The 16,421-nt window shown below is 46.0% G+C and overlaps 1 protein-coding gene across 3 annotated transcripts in view; it reads right to left on the bottom strand.

Moving 5' to 3' along the window:
* Positions 1 to 16,421, bottom strand: part of LOC139060599 (organic cation transporter 1-like) — a 31,031-nt gene that overhangs the window by 5,796 nt on the left and 8,814 nt on the right. Inside the window, exons 3-7 of one of the 3 annotated variants that reach the window (XM_070539746.1) lie at positions 15,304 to 15,458; positions 14,254 to 14,422; positions 12,741 to 12,867; positions 10,146 to 10,258; positions 7,395 to 7,609 (exon numbers count right to left, since the gene is read on the bottom strand). In XM_070539746.1, the coding sequence (XP_070395847.1) occupies positions 7,395 to 7,609; positions 10,146 to 10,258; positions 12,741 to 12,867; positions 14,254 to 14,422; positions 15,304 to 15,458 (779 nt within the window). The remainder of the gene's footprint in view (positions 1 to 7,394; positions 7,610 to 10,145; positions 10,259 to 12,740; positions 12,868 to 14,253; positions 14,423 to 15,303; positions 15,459 to 16,421) is intronic. The other 2 variants (XM_070539748.1, XM_070539747.1) reach the window with 2 other exon arrangements.

Raw genomic sequence — 16,421 nt, 5'->3', positions numbered from 1 at the left:
TCTAGCCGCAGCGGGCCAAGAGGCCTCTTTTTTAATGTGAAGCTATACAAAAGGTAGTCCGCCATAAACGATGCAAAGTGAGCTTGCCAGATGTGATCTACAAATAAACTATCTTAATATGACGTGCTGTTGGCCTAGATGATACAAGTTACTTAAAGTGAAATAGACGCACAACATGAGAGAAAGAAAAGGCAGACAGTAGGGCAGGACTGCCTGTCCTACTATCGGTTTCTTCTTCCTCCGATGCTGTGCGTCTAATTTCCTTTAATGTATTGACGCCATGGAGATGAAATGAATAACTAAAGGTTAGTAACTTGTTACTACTAATTAATCAACGAATAAGAACACAGGAATAGTCGCGGCTTCTTAAGGAGGTTGCTCAAAAGTCGGTTTCACCCTCACAATGGGCTTCGCTTTTTTGTTATGACTTGCTGTATAATCTGGAACACCGGTATGTAGAATAACCAACAAATAATTAATTTTTTCCTGCAGTCCTTGGCACCAAACCAAGTGCCACGATTCCTTCAGTAGCTCGAATAGAATTTTCACCATGTTGACGCTGGAGCTGAAGATTGGAATTTCAACGTCAGTGGACAAGAGCAGAAGCTTCCCATACAATATCGCGGTACACCTGGCCACGCAGATGCTTGATAAAATATGTACTCAACAGAAAGGAGTTCAATTACGCTGTATTATTCGCGAGCAAACTAAACGACAGATCAAAGACAATGCTATTACGTAGAGAAGCTTTCCTTTGGAGGAAGAAATACGAAAAGATAAAAATAAAATGAAGAAGCGCGATTTCACGGAAACTCCGGAAACATATTTAGCGGCTCTCGCGTTATATATATATATATATATATATATATATATATATATATATATATATATATATATATATATATATATATATTTCGCGCGACGTATACCTCCTACTTCAGCGGTAAGCCTCCTGAGCTTATTGGAAACTTGACAGACACTGCCGTGGAGATAATATGGAGATACTCGTTTAATTAGCAGTGAATCTCAACGCATATGCGGAAGGAAGACAGCACTTCTACACTGAAAATGAGCAATGTTTAGACTGTATATTTTCATTTGGGTCACATGCATTTAGTATTCACTTGTTTAATCTGTATCGGCTGTCTACATTATTAAACACGCACCATTGTCCACGGGCGCCCTTCTGACTTGTGATATCGCATTCATTATAAGGCAGAAAAGGCCGAGAGAGAAGTATGAAGACTATAATGATTTGCGATGACTTCAAGCTGGAGATGTTAGCCCTGCTGGTCTTCTTGCATGCCACTCGAGGCGCTAGGTGATATAAGTATATGGTATACAAAGTGCTGACATTAAAAACACAGACACCACACACCGCACAGACACGAACATGGACACTCAAGCTAATCGAAAAGCTTCGTCAAAGTTATAAGCCACAGAATAAATAAAGTACGCGTATTACAACTGCTGTAGCTTAGTGTAAAGTCTAGTATATGTATGGTATATCTATGTATTACATTCGTAGGCCTTGTGCAGCTGCAAAACAAAGAATAATGGTGAGCCAGACTAGTTGAGGAACAACGGTTGACTTATGGCCCCGTTGGTAAGACATCTTTTCCAATGCGTAGCGCAGAAAGTTTAGACGAGGCAGACGATGTGTCTCTTCTCTTGTCCTGTCTCGTATAAAATTTCGGCGCTAAGCACAGGAAACGTTCGTTTTGGAGTATATAGATTTATGATTGGTAGGAGAATCCCATCTTAGTAACTGTGCGTTATCATAAAACTTGGCTTTCATGGCCTGATTTCTGCAATGCGAAGCACTGAATGGCGGAAAGAAAAGAAAGAGAACGAAGGGTTAGCGAATGAAGAACAAGCACGAGTGATATCGTTAATCTTTTTTTTTGTTCGATTCTAAAGCGCCATTCTGCTCCTAATTTGTATCTTATGGGCAATATTAGTATTTTTTTGGGGTCAGGCGTCTCACTTCTTGCGGGCGACTTCCTGTTCTACAAGAAAGTAAAATTCCAGCCGAGTGTGACCACTGCTAAAGTCGAGTCCTAAGACGACCTTCTAGCTTTAAGCTAGTCGAGTCTGCAAGATATGTTTTTCTTTTTTCCGAGCTGACTGGACACACTAGCGGAACGTGTACGTTCTTGAGAGAGGTGAAAAAAATGGTGCCCAGACGTTCGCGTTAGTGGGTTTCACGAAAAGTTTGACAGTCACCATTAACACTTTGAAAGCCATTATGACGAAGAAAACGACAAAAAGAACCGTCAGAAGCTTGCATTTCTTGAAACTCGTTTCAGTGCAGCATTTCCTTCACGGAGCAAATACTGACGAGTCGCTTGCTTGGGTGAGATATTACTAACTGCTTTTTTTGGCTTTGACCACGTGAAACAATGAATGAAAGGAAAATACAATCGCGTTCAAGGTAGTTTAGTGTGCGCCTGCTCGCGCGATCCGAAATTTTGCACGCTGCTTGCGAACAAGGAAGATCGAATGCGCTGCGTTGGAGCCCGAAAGTGAAGCGTCCTGGTGCCATTGGAGATCGTTGGAGACCGAGAACTTTCTGTTAAGCTGAGTAAAGTTAAACAAATGCTAAATCTCTGTGGCCACTCCATGCGATGGAATGGTAATGCTATTAGCATTCTTAGAATACTTCACGCCCTTCCCGGTAACTTTCTATGTCTCGAAAAGTTTTCCCGCCAACTTGGATGATTGGGTAAAGCTTCGGGCTGCTGTGCTAAGAGAACCGGGTGCGAAACCAACCGTTATACGAACTTGCGTTACCATGGTTATGTGACATTGGATATGTGCAGCTCTTCAATGAACCTCTTTCACGGAAACATGCGCTACTGGGCATGCTCCACTTGGTATGTGTTGGTCTTCAGTGAACCTATTTGATGCCGACATGGGTCACTGCAGGTGTGTGCCACTGGCTATGGACCGCTCTTCAATGAACCTCTTTGACGTGAACTGGGGTCACTGGGTATGTGCTGCTGCGTATGTCCTGCTTTTTTTTTATTGACATGATATAATAGGAGAGGTTGGCGCCTTTAGGCGGCACCTGCTACTCTGTGCCGCTTGGCAAAGAAAAATATTGTTTTAATATTTGTAACAAAATGCAGCAGAAAAGAATCACAAAGAACAGTCGGCCATCAATATCAGTAAAGTTTTGTACACGAGTCAAGAGACCCACAGAGGGTGAACATGTACGCAGTTGCATATGTACACATATGTGCTTCGTATTGTCCGAGAACACAAAGAATTTCAGTTTAACAGAGGAACTTCAGTGTCACAGACGAGCGTACTAACCCTAAGGGCCAAACAATGAAACCCTCCTTTCCTCAGTAAGGAAGCCTTCATTGCGGTGAGGCCACCTTATGTCACTTTGAAAGCTTCCTAACTGAGGCGCCCTCGGTGAAGGCTTCCTTGGTACTTCCTCAGGATAAGCAGCCAAACAATGAAATCTTCCTTTACCTCACTAAGGAAGCCTTCATTGCGGTGAGGCTACCTTATGTCACTCTGAAAGCTTCCTTACTGAGGGGCCCTCGGTGAAGGCTTCCTTGGTGCTTCCTCAGCGTAAGGTAGCTCCAAAGCTACCTTCATGCGTCCTTACGCCGCTCCTGGCCCTGAACGAGCGCTTCACCTCACTGCTTAACCACGTGGCATTCGCTTGCGCATGCGCACTGTCGCTCACCTGCGGAGAAGCGCGTGCACGTTACGTCTTGCCAGGCATGTTCGTTTCAGTCACGCGTGCGGCATGAAAGCATTGCTAGGCGTTGCTAGGCGTTGCAAGACGCCGGCGTGCCAGCGTTGCTGGAGCACATCAAGTTTTGCACTGTAATGCTCAACTTTTTTTTAACTTTAGTAAAACAAAACTAGAAGAAAGCGTCCATGTTTCTCTATATTAGCTATTCAATTTAAAGATTGTGTGACGATACAACATTTTTAATAGAATAATGGTGTTCGCGGAAAGATTTGAAGAAATAATCTCGAACCCAGGCACGCGGCAACCGCTCCTTAGGTGAGGACGGGTGAAGGGAGCTTTCAGAGTACGCTTGATTCCTCCATCTGTCCTTCGCTGTAAGGAGGCCTCACGTAAGGTTAGGAAGCGCTCGAAGGAAAGGAACGTTTTATTGTTTGGGCCAAGCTACCTTCATGGGTCCTTACGCCGCTCCTGGCCCTGAACGAGCGCTTCGCCTCACTGCTTAACCACGTGACGTTTGCTTGCGCATGCGCGCTGTCGCCCACCTTCGGAGAAGTGCGAGCACGGTACGTTTAGCCAGGCACGTTCGTTTCAGTCACGCGTGCGGCATGGAAGCGTTGCTAGGCGTTGCACGACGCCGGCGTGCCAGCGTTGCTGGAGCACATCAAGTTTTGCACCGTAATGCGCTACTTCTTTAGGTTTAGTAAACAAAATTAGAAAAAAGCGTCCACGCTTCTCTATATTAGCTCATCAACTTAAAGATTGTGCGACGATACAACCTTTTTTATTGAATAGTGGTGTTCGGATGTTCGCCTAAAGCTTTTAAAAGATAATCTCGAACCCAGGCGTGGCGGCAACCGCTCCCCACGTGAGGACGGGTGAAGGGAGCTTTCAGAGTATGCTTGCTTCCTCCATCGGTCCTTCGCTGTAAGGAGGCCTCACGTAAGCTTAGGAAGCGCTCGAAGGAAAGGAACGTTTCATTGTTTGGGCCTAAGTATAACCATACATAACATACTACATATATTTTTGACAAACGTGCAAGTACAGACTTACGTCATACGTGTATCTTTCAGCGGACGCCACAATTTATTATAGTTCCAAGATTCTGGAATTTTGTAACAAAACTTTTAAAACCCTTCAATGATTAAAAAAGGGCTTTAAAAATTTCTCCTCTGTTGATTTGAATTGAACACACGTCACATATACCCAGAAAACCTTGTTTGAATCTCTCTGAAATCGCAGCGGTGGTGAAATGATCGACCGTTTGAATTCTGGTACTGCCGGAAACTCACCGGTTTTTTTTTTCTATTGAGTGGAGATGTATCACGACCTGGCGCTCGGTTGTCAATATGGGTTCTCATCTCGGAGCAGGTGCCCTGTAGAGATTTGCGAAGGTCTCTGCACGTCCCTTCTGCCACCACAGCCTTCGTGAAATAGTCGAGCATCCGCTCCTGCTGTGGGCGCCAGACGTGTGCTGCCGCCGTGTACTTACCGGTAAAACACGCATACAAGCAGGCTACCGGCCAGGTGTTCGGCAACTACGGGAGTTCCAGAAGCTTGGAAGGACACCCTCCTGTTGGGATATTGGTAGCATATGCGCCTGCCGGGCTACTTTTCTTGAGAGTCGTTTGGTGTTTTGTTTTGCTTTGTTTCTCGCACAGTCAGCACAGGGCAAAGTAATGCAAGTAATGCATACCCTTGAACGCCGGACACCGGGCCGGTTGGCTGCTTGTGCCCGTCTTATACGCCGGTGGATGCCCTACACGAGGGGGTGAGGGGGGGGGGGGATGTTATCTAACCACACAGCTCCCGCAGCCGAGCAGGGTGCCCTGCCCACAGGAAAATGGTTGTGGCCCAGACAACCGCCAAAAGTGGAATTCGCGATTTTGCAAGTCTACATCTAGTGAAAATGTTCATTTCGTTTGTTGCTGAAGTGTTGATTGGCTGGGGGCGCTTGCATCCTTCTGACGCGTGCCGCTAGGTGGACACTTGCAGAATGCCGTCCCCACCCCCCGAAATGGCTTTCGTAATCGGTGATCACTGTTGCTCGTCAATCGAGGTGATATTGCATGTAGTTCGGCCCTTTGTTAGAATTCAATAAAGTCACGGTATGTATGAGAAAACATACCGCGATTATAAGCAGTGTAGTTTAGCGGAAACGATGAAGCGGATCCACAGTAGACTTTCTGTCAACGGGCAGACACTCAATTTGTGTGGCTATGGCTTGTGTGGCTTGTGTGGCTACGGTGTTGGGCTGCTGAGCACGAGGTCGCGGGAGCGAATCCCGGCCGCGGCGGCCGCATTTAGATGGGGGCCAAATGCGAAAACACCCGTGTACTTAGATTTAGGTGCACGTTAAAGAACCCCAGGTGGTCGAAATTTCCGGAGTCCTCCACTACGGCGCGCCTCATAATCAGAAAGTGGTTTTGGCACGTTAAACCCCATAATACATAAATACATACAATTTGTGTTATTAACCGATGACAAACATGTACAAATGTTCGAAGGAAAGGCTGGCAACATTCTCTGTTAAAGGCACCACGCATGTTGCATAAAAAAAAATGGAAAGTGGGCGGCATCATTATTGGAGGAAAGGAAGAGGAACCAAGGGAATCAGCTATGCGAGGAAATGAATCTTAATGCTAATGCACTATTCCACACAAATTAACCTTCCGCCCTCATCTTTCCTTCCTCTCTTCCCTTCCACATGCAATCTTTCTTCCAGCTAAAAGAAAAAAAAATGCGAATGTTGTGAAGAGAACGAAAAGATGTGTAGAAAGGCAGGTATGCTAACCAGAGCTAGTTATGGCTCGTAAGGTAGTTGTGGTCACAGTAGTTATAAGATTGTTAAGGTTATGTAAGGATAACCTTATGAAAGTACCAGGAGTACAACTTGGCTGTCAGTGTCATTAAACTGCGTATACCTATTGGTCTTCAAAGAACATGTTAAAATTTTGGTAAGAGAATGAAGTGGCGTACGAGTCCAGGACACCATTTCCAGGCAGCTGTGCTTGGCTTCAGCTGTGGTCGAGAAACCGGCGGCACCAGGTTTCAAAATTTACAATGAATGAATGAATGAATGAATGAATGAATGAATGAATGAATGAATGAATGAATGAATGAATGAATGAATGAATGAATGAATGAAGAGGTCGATTGTTCAGTTGCCCTCTGGCGAAGAATATAACAGGGTCCCATTTTACGACAGCCATGCGCCTTTGGTCTATTACTTCGTTACGCTCAATTACCTGAGGACAAATCTGTTATTATTGGGTGAATAAGTGTTTCTAAGTTTTCCTAATATACAGCATGACTTTCGTGAAAGTATAAAAGGAGAACAACATTCTCAAACTGGCACAGCGCAACAAGAAAAGGAAGAAGCAAGCCGAGCCGGCCAGAAGAAGGAACAGAGCGCTGTTCGGCGCTTTGTTCTTTCTTCTTCTGGCGAGCTCGGCTTGTTTCTTCCTTTCCTTGTGGCGCTGTACCAGATTGAGAATGCAATACCAACTCACCCGATCCTCAGCCGTTGAGGAGAACAACAAAAAAAAGAAATATTTCTAGTGACTCATGCCTTATATTTTGTCGTACTTCTTGCCTTGTTCCAAATTTGTGTTGTCCGTTATGTCGTGCCCTCTCGTATATAAATAAATAAATAAATAAATAAACGGACCGACCAACTCACAAGTGGGGGCAATGACGGCCGCCCAGCAGGCGGTGGCCGTGAGAAGCACGAAGAAGACGTTTGTCCAGCGCCGGCCGTAGCGGTTCATGCTCCACCAGCCAATCGCGTTGGCCGGAAACTCGACCAGGGCCAGGTAGAGAAAGTTGAGGAACTCGTTGCCGCTCAGGTGCGTCACGTTGATGTGCAGGCCGCTGTACGCGCAGCCGTTCGCAGACCTGCGCGACGTGGGACAGAAGACTGCGCTGAGGAATCTCAACATCGAGAAGCTCGGTGGAAGAGTGAGCGACATAGCCGTACGAGGAGTAAATACATTAGGCCACTCATCTCGCGCTGTAACGCTTTTCAGTTGGCACAATGCACAGCCATCATTCTAGTTTCCTCTTTTCCTTGACCATCAAATTTGTAATTTAGAAGTTGCACGAAATACCTCGTATGGTCACAGATCCTGATTTGCTTCTTTCGTATTAAGGATATATCCTTATCTCTCCCGCCTATTGTAATGTAGATAGGCTTAGCTGGCATTCACTGCCTCGCGAAGCCCATTTTGTATCGATGCAGTGGTAAACAAAATGTGACGCCACTATTGTCGCTGAACAATGCGTAACCTCGACAGGCGACACGTACAAACAACACCTCACTTCGTTATCAGAGAGTGGCCCGGGCAGAAGTCGCTCGATTCTTGCCTGCTAAAGATTACGCCACCGAAGATGTCACGTAGGTGTAGAATGAAACAACGTAGTTTTGTCTTTGGGTTTGAGCTTGTTCTTGTCAAGCAGCCAGGGCGATGGGTCAAGTGTTATTTTTAGAAAAGCGATGGGGTGCATGCTGTTGAAGTTTCCTAGCACTGAAGTTTTAGCTCTGAAGCTCTGAAATGGCTGATGTATTGCTACGTTGACAGAAGAAAGACGTGTAAACTGCGGCATATCAAGGCGATTTGGCAAGGGTTTACTAGCAAACCAGCAATATCTTAGGAGAATTGAATAACAGAGATTTAAAGTATACAATATACACAACAAAAAGGAAACGTTTCTGAGTCGTTAATAAAATTCGAATGTTGTTGAAGTGCAAGCGACGTCTGTCGTTGGTGAATAGACACTGTGACCGTCAACGCGCAGGCAAGATAATGGCGGTGTACTGCGCAGCGCATGAATTGCTACAAAGAGTGCTGTTTTCCTAAACACCGGGCCATCAACTATTACCAACTCACCCAAGATGCGCACACAAGAGTCAGGGAAACACTATCATAAAAGTGGTTACAGAAAAACAACTATGTGAAAATGTGAAATAGAAAAGAATAACTTCTGCAAATCAACGTCGTGATCAAACTTGCAATTGTAAGATTTCGTAACCTTTAGATGTTCGTGATTCTTCGAGAAACTGCACTAATGCGCATGCTGCACTGTGTTGCAAGTTTTCTGATGTCCATGCACCCAGAATTTTATTTAGTGGTATTGGCTTCCTATGCAAAGCATGCACGTTTACTAAGGATGTGTAAATATTCGAAACTTTCGTATAAAGTTAATGATCAAATATTGTCCCATTCGATTCGGTTATCGAATGGAATAGTCATTATGTGATTAGGTCCGAGAACCGAATAGAGGCTATTTGAATGTGCGAATATATTTTACGAATGTTTTTTCAAATACTTTACTCCGCCAGCTGTACACGATCAAACGTGGAATTGAACCACCGCGGTTGCTTAGCTGCTATGGTGTTGCGCTGCGAAGCACGAGGTCACGGGATCGAATCCCGAACGCGGCGGCCGCATTTTGATGGGGGCGAAATGCAATAAACGGCCGTGTCAAGTGCATTGTGGGCACGAATCCCCCGGTGGTCAAGATTAATCCGGAGTGCCGCCACTACGGCGTGCCTGATAATGAAATCGTCGTTTTGGCACGTAAAACACCAGAATTCCTTCAAACATGAAATTGAAACAAGAAATGCGATATTTTTCATTCCACTCACAGCAGACATAACGAACTAGAGCGCGCAGCATCACTGAGTCTGCCAGACTTTTCTGCTCAAGCACAATCACTCGCAACAAGATGCTTAGACATGGCGTTCAGTAGTGTATTGTATGGTAGTATAGATGGCAGCACCTGTGTTCTTGCATCGGAATATATTTACGTGATTAGATTAAATTGACATTGCTTTACACGATAACGCATGACCGTGTGTTCACCTAAGAGCTCCGAGTTTTTGAACAATTTGCTCCGTTGCTTCGAATGCTCCTTTGGACTTTTAATAAAACATGTCTTATAACGGAAAATTTAATGACCGAAACATTCTGTCACTGTAATACCAAGAATATAATATTGTTTAGTACTATTGCTGACAAGGCCGCACATTATTCACAAATCATTCAATATTCGCTTCGATTGGATTCGCTTCTGGCGATAGTTCAATCGTATTCGATTCGACGTCAAAAACTGCTCTTAGCACACTGCTATTCTTCTCTAAGTCTCTTACGGCGAGAATCTTAGTCTTTTCACTGCAATAGAAGATGCCATCATAGTATTTCCTACATTCTTTGCTTGAAACTTTTTTTTGGCACATCTATGAATTAAGAGAAGGGGACAAGCCGGGGCAGTAGAAGAGGAACCAACATTTCCTTGAATACATTAAAAAAAGAAATAATTCTTCTAAAGACAAGGTCATTTCTTCAAACAAATTTAGACAAAAAGGTACGTCGGTGTCAAACATATTCACTTGAGCGGAGCTTTGCGCAGACGTAAGGTAAAGGAAGCTTACCATATGAGCGTGAGTATCAGCAAGTTCTTTCGTATCTTGGGCTTGATAAACAGGTCCAGAATGGAGCCTGATTTCTCTGATTCTTCTTCGGCACTTAAACTTTGCTGAACTTTCTGAAACAAAACAAATTCTAGCAGTACCAGACGATCGTAAAGTTTTTAAATAAGAACGCTTATCTGGGGGCTTAGCATGTATACGTGCACAAAAGATTCGAGCAAACTGAATGTAATATGTAGTGCATAAAATAAAAGAAATGAGGCTAAACACTTCATATGAGAGTATAGTTCCTGCTTTATGAAAAGAGCAGAGCGCGAACGTGCTCATCTAAACACCAGCAATTGCCGCCTTCCTCTTTCACCATCCAGATGTCATTCTTCTTCAGTACAATATCAACGCGAAAAAAGTTGGGACAGTCAAAAATCTAGAGGGCTTTGCCACGCAAGCACTTGGCATATTTAGAAGGGTCGCGCTGAAAGGACGAGGCCTGAAGGAAAGAAGCTTGCTTAAACTAACCCAAGCATACGTAATAAGCCGCATGTGCTATGCCACGCCTTTCTTAAACATCAGGTCAGAGGAGAGGAGGAAACTCGACTCGCTCATTCGACGGTGCATAAAGAGGGCCTTAGGCTTACCAATTACCACCTCCACAGAAAAGCTTCTCTCTATGGGAGTGCACAATACCTGGGACGAAATAGCGGAGGCTGTCAGAATTTCGCAGCTTGAAAGATTAAGCCGAACGACCACGGGCAGAGCTATTCTCGATATGGTAGGCCTGCAAACAGACAGGGGACTACGAGGCAAGACAAACATCCCGCTGGACTGCCGAGAAAATATAATCATTCCCCCCCTCCCTCGTAACATGCATCCCATATTCCACACGGAGAGGAGGGAAAAAAGAGCAGAAGCACTAATCAAACGCTTTGATTCAATGAACAGCAAGTCGGTTGCGTACGTGGACGCGGCAAGTGGCAAGTCGGGTGCGGCGGTCGCCTCGGTGGTCGACGGCCGAGGTGCCCCCGTATCGGCCGCCACCATTAGAAGCCGCAACTCGGAAACGGCTGAAGAAGTTGCGATAGCGCTCGCTTGCGTGGGAACGGAAGCAAATTTCATAATTAGCGATAGCAAAACGGCCATCTGGAATTTTGGAAAGGGCAGGATCTCGCCGGAAGCGGCAAGGGTTCTGGCCAGTAGACGGCTGAACAGAAAAATTAGCCTAATTTGGACCCCTGCACACACGTCCGTTCCTGGCAACGAGGCGGCCCACGAGTTAGCCCGAGCTCTCTACTTCCGGGTGGCTGTGGAACCGCCCGACTGCCGGAACATGGACGAGCGTGTGCAAAATTATACGGAGATTGTCGAAAATTATCGGCTACGCAGGAGACTGGTGCCACCACCGGATAAAAGTCTAAACAATAGAGAGGCAGTCGCATGGCGGCGCCTGCAAGCTGGGAACTTCGTAAACCCGGTCTGGGCATACCATGTTATGCATGACAGAGAAACCGATAAGTGCAAACACTGTGGGGCGAGAGGGACCCTCGATCACATAATCTGGGAATGCGCTAGCTCACCAGGGGCTAAAGCAAACATAAATTGTAGAGAGGCCTGGGAAGCCCTGCTGCGGAGCGAGGACCCTACTCCACAGCAACACGCCATCCGCCTGGCGGAAGAAGCCGCGAAGAGTCAAGACCTCTTTGCTTGCTTCTAATCGCGGAGGTTCCGGCCCCCGTCCCCAAGGCCTGTGTGCCAGGGACGGGGAGTAGGGGCCTCCTTATCCGGCGGTACAATAAAGTTGCTATCATCATCATCATCATCATCATCATCATCATCATCATCATCATCACAGGAGCGTCGCAGCATTGTGTTAGTCCGGAGACATGTACAACTTCCTGGCCGCAATGGCATTGGTCTAAAGACAATTCCAGCGACTTGATGAGGTAGTTGAGCTTGGAGGTTTGGTGAATTACGAGATATCAACTATAATACTTAGATATCAGCTTGATGGAGAGGCTAGGAGTACTAGACAGGACCCACAGGCAGACAAGCAATCTGGGAGCATGGTATGTAGTTGTAGTGGATGCGTCGCGGTGATGCTTCTGGCGCCACTGGTCTTGAGATGTGAACAAGCGAGTAAGCTGGCAGCATTCTTTGGCGCATGTAGCCGTTTGTGAAACTGTTACGGACTCTGAGGCGTTGGTCTGGCAGAGAAGAATACTGTTCATGGTGAGCGAAGGTTCTTGCTCGTAAGGGATCAAGAATGGCGAAGATTCCTTAGTTGTTTGCGTGACATTATTGTAAGCGCATGGGCTAAAGCTTGTACGTTTTAGCCCATAAATCTGCTACAAAGTACCGTTTAATGCATCACCTCCGCTTCCCTGCACCCTCGTCGTATATGAAACAGCAAACGCTATCTAAATGTCATAACTGCAACAATATACGCTCTCAAGAGCATCATTCCTTTAATAAAGCGAGCTGCTTTCTGGAAGCGTTCCGCTATTCGCTTATATTGGGAACCACTTTCGATGGTTTCTGCACATTCTCTCTCTCTCTTTTTACATAGGTTGCACTTAGGTGGACGGAAGACGAATGACTTCTTACCTTGAGCTTGAGGTCGAGGTCAATCGGGGGCTCGACTCCGTTTCGGAAGGCAATGCGGCGCAGAACGGCCGACGCCTCGGGGAGCCGGTCCTGCGACAAGAGCCACCGCGGAGATTCGGGGATGACCCTACAACGAACACGCGAGGTCCGTCAATGACGGAGGCTGGAAGGCTGCAGGCGAGGCTGCTTTGCCCGTAGCCTGCGCGAGGGAAGCTGCTACATACGCCAAGAGAAGGGGAGGTGAAAAGGAGTTGTGGCTGACAGGGAGTCCAGTGAGCGTCTCCAAGGTGACACGAGGTTTGGAAGCTTAAGGCCATGGCTTCAGGTTTATTGGACCGAGCATCACAGAAATAAAAATGACTGGAAGGGAGCAATGGCCACTGTGGCGTTCTTGTTGCGTTACTTAAATCGTGCTTCGTGGTTTTTCTTCGACCTTTTGTTTCATTTTATGGTACTTTTGATGATGATATCTGTATCTCATCTTGCTAAATATCGCTGTTGACGTTGCTATAAATATAAACAAGCAAATATGCCTTAAACAACACCTTCGTGACGCCGCACTTGCTAATAATACTTATTCATATCAAGTACCACGATGTTACAAAATCAAGTGCGCAGGCTTTCTGCTGTGAGGAAGCCCTGGTCAATTTCAAACACAGGCAGCGCACCGTACAAGCCTTGCGCCTGCGTAAGGAATCCAATTGCAGTCGCGAACGTGTGCCGTGATTCTGTATGCGGCTCCGCTACAAAATCCAGTTGGCGATTTCTTATTTTTGTAGCGTAAGGCAGCGGGAAAGTGGAAAGTACCTCGAAGAACAGCACATAGTAACTTGGCAATGCACAGAGTGTGACCTGGCCCTCATTCGTAGAAAGGGGAGTTGGAATGATTCAAGTGCGAGAAAAAATGGTTCCTTAAGAAGCGTAAACCCAATGATAGAGAATCAATGGCAACGCTTCAGAAGCCTGTTTGAGTATTGTTCCCACGGTGAGCAACCAATGAAATGAACAAATATGACGCTATCTGACGGTATGATTGCGCTACAAAAACGGTACAAAAACCCCTAAATGTTAGGTTTGGGTTCCGTATGCGCCAATGACATCGCACAATATAATTTCACCACCGTTGCCTACCCAATTTCAACCTGTTTATTTGTTTTCTTTCAGGACTAATATTTGTCGATGAGTTGATAGTTGGCGTTTCGCCTTCTCTACTCTGCTTGGCAATGTTGTGGCACTGAAGTGGGAAGCTATACGGGTCGTCCTCTGGTACTCGAAACTGAGTAAGCGACGCACTTGCAAAGAAGTGCAAGCGCATTCACACATCGCCCTGCTTCCGATCAGCTGATACAAAGAAGCAATGTCGTGTCGTTGTAAAACACAACGAATATTTCGTTTATTTGGTGGCTTCTGTCATTGTGGCTAGTCTTTGCGCTGCCCGGCAACAACCTGTTCGCGCTTCACCGGCCACTGAATTCCAGTACTGTTAAAGTTCCATCAGTGCGTGGTTTCTTACCTGATGTAGCAGAAAAGAGGCACCACGCACGAGGCGCACACTGTTGCCAGCAGCACCCAGGTGCGGCTCAGGTAGGCCACCAATGTCAGCAGGCACATGCCGAGCGTCCAGCCCATGCACGCCACGCCCAACATCAGAGTTCGCTGCTTGGCATCCAACAGCTCCATTACTGCACAGACAGGGCGGAAGGAAAAAACGAAAAGCTCGTTACAACGAAGTATTCGGTAAAAGTACTAGAAGTAACTATGTAGGGCAAGCCAGCGCGGCGGGGTTGGTTTTTGCTGTAAAAAATTGACGGTGTATGTACTTGCCACTCATTTCCTACAGTGCTATTGCATCGCGGCCAGCAACCACGTCGCTAACTTTTCTTGTTTTTTTTTCTTGCAGCAAGATGGTTATGGACGTTCTTTGCGACTGAGATTTAGGTGCCTGTCAAAGAACCCCTAGTGGTCAAAATTAATCTCGAGCTGTCCACCTCGGCATCCTTCATAACCCGTTGTGCAGTTCGATTAAACCGTTGAAATTAATTTAATGTTTCCAGAGCCCTCGATGGAGTCTCCTCGTTCCGTTCTTCGCATTATCGTCTGTTTGTATATACGTATGTATTCAAAATCGATTCCAACAGACCGAATAATTTTGGGGCTTCTTAATGAAAACACTCATCAGACAACAGCATGCATTCTGCACTTGGGCACGGTGCTTTAGCTGGCTTTCTTTCACGAAATATTAGGAGCGACGAGTTGTACAATTCAGTGCCATGCCAACTGCGTGCGGCAAAGCCCAACGCACCATATGAGAGGAACAAGAGAGAGACAGAAGAAAGGGGAAACCCTCATAATCAGAAAGCGGTTTTGGCACGTAAAACCCCAAAGGGGAAAGGCAGGGAGGTTAACCAAGAGGGAGGATCCGGTTTGCTACCCTACGCTGGGGAGAGAGGGCAAAGTGAGGTAAAGTGACAGGAAAGTAGAAACAGGGAAAGAAAGAGAGCAGGACAGGAACACAATCTCAGTCGGTCACTGTCACCGCGCCCTATCACCGTGCGGGACTCACTGATGATGTAGGGCACCTGCTCGATCTGTGGGTCCAGCAGGGCGTTGACGAAGCGCATGACGACGAACATGGCGAAGTTGGTGGACAGCACGGCACCGAAACCCGAGAGCGCGGCCAGGGCCACGATGGCGAAGAACGTTGGCTTACGACCGTACCTGCAGATGGGCGGACCACTAATTAAATCGATAGAAATAAGGGCAACCTATAGCAGCTTAACTAAAGAAAAAGAAAAAAATTACAACTGTAAAAAGCAAATACACAATGAAACCGAGGAAATCATATAGGGAAACGAAGGGTTCAACAGAACGCGTTGCTGGGTTGGTTGGTGCCTGAATAATTACCACAATTCTGACTAAAAAAAAAAAAAAGGCGAAGGACGACCGTAAGTGACAATAAGTCTCTGTCGACGTTGCTTCCATCGTCTGTCGTCTTTCTTGCTGTGCCACATTTGTGGTAATTGAATGTGGGTTCCATATTAAAGAAAGCTTGAAATATAGAGATAATGAGGAAAAACAAAAATACAAGCATACGAAAGAGAGAACTTGCCGCAAGTGGGAGCCCTACATATGATCTGGCCTTGCGTTACCATGGTTGACGCTGCGTAGTACACATACACACAAACACCCAATAATGTCGGCCATCGCGCCAGTGGTAAGCGACGAGCAGGTAATGCGGAAGATGGTTTGGTTCCCATCTGCGGCAAGTTGTAGTTTCATGCGCTTTAAAATAATTTTTCCTTATTATTTCTATAATTCGATTTAACGAAGACGGTGAATGTTCCTTGTGGTTTCTCTGTACCAGGAAAATTGTGATTTGTTGCTTCAGGTTGTCGAAGTATGACGTGACTTAAGAAGACGCTGAGCCCCTACAGGAGTGCGAAACGAGCTTTCTACCTTTCAATAAGTGGAGTCACCTTCGCGGATTCTTCACAGTTATTGAGATCTTCCACATGACCGCATAGGTTCAACGCCTCCATGGCTGAACATGTGTGACGATGATATGCACAAATTGGTTCGCCGTGAACTACTACTGCGGGTTAACTGTTTTTCGCGGTGATGTGCCACTGACGATGACATGTTCTTTGGGACCCGTGGCGAAAGCAGGCTTGAGCTTACGCA

The sequence above is a fragment of the Dermacentor albipictus genome, chromosome 5 (genome assembly GCF_038994185.2).
Source record: "Dermacentor albipictus isolate Rhodes 1998 colony chromosome 5, USDA_Dalb.pri_finalv2, whole genome shotgun sequence".
Taxonomy (NCBI): Eukaryota; Metazoa; Arthropoda; class Arachnida; order Ixodida; family Ixodidae; genus Dermacentor; species Dermacentor albipictus.
The sequence above is the reverse complement of the archived record's forward strand: the minus strand, read 5'-3'. Positions and strand labels throughout refer to the sequence as shown.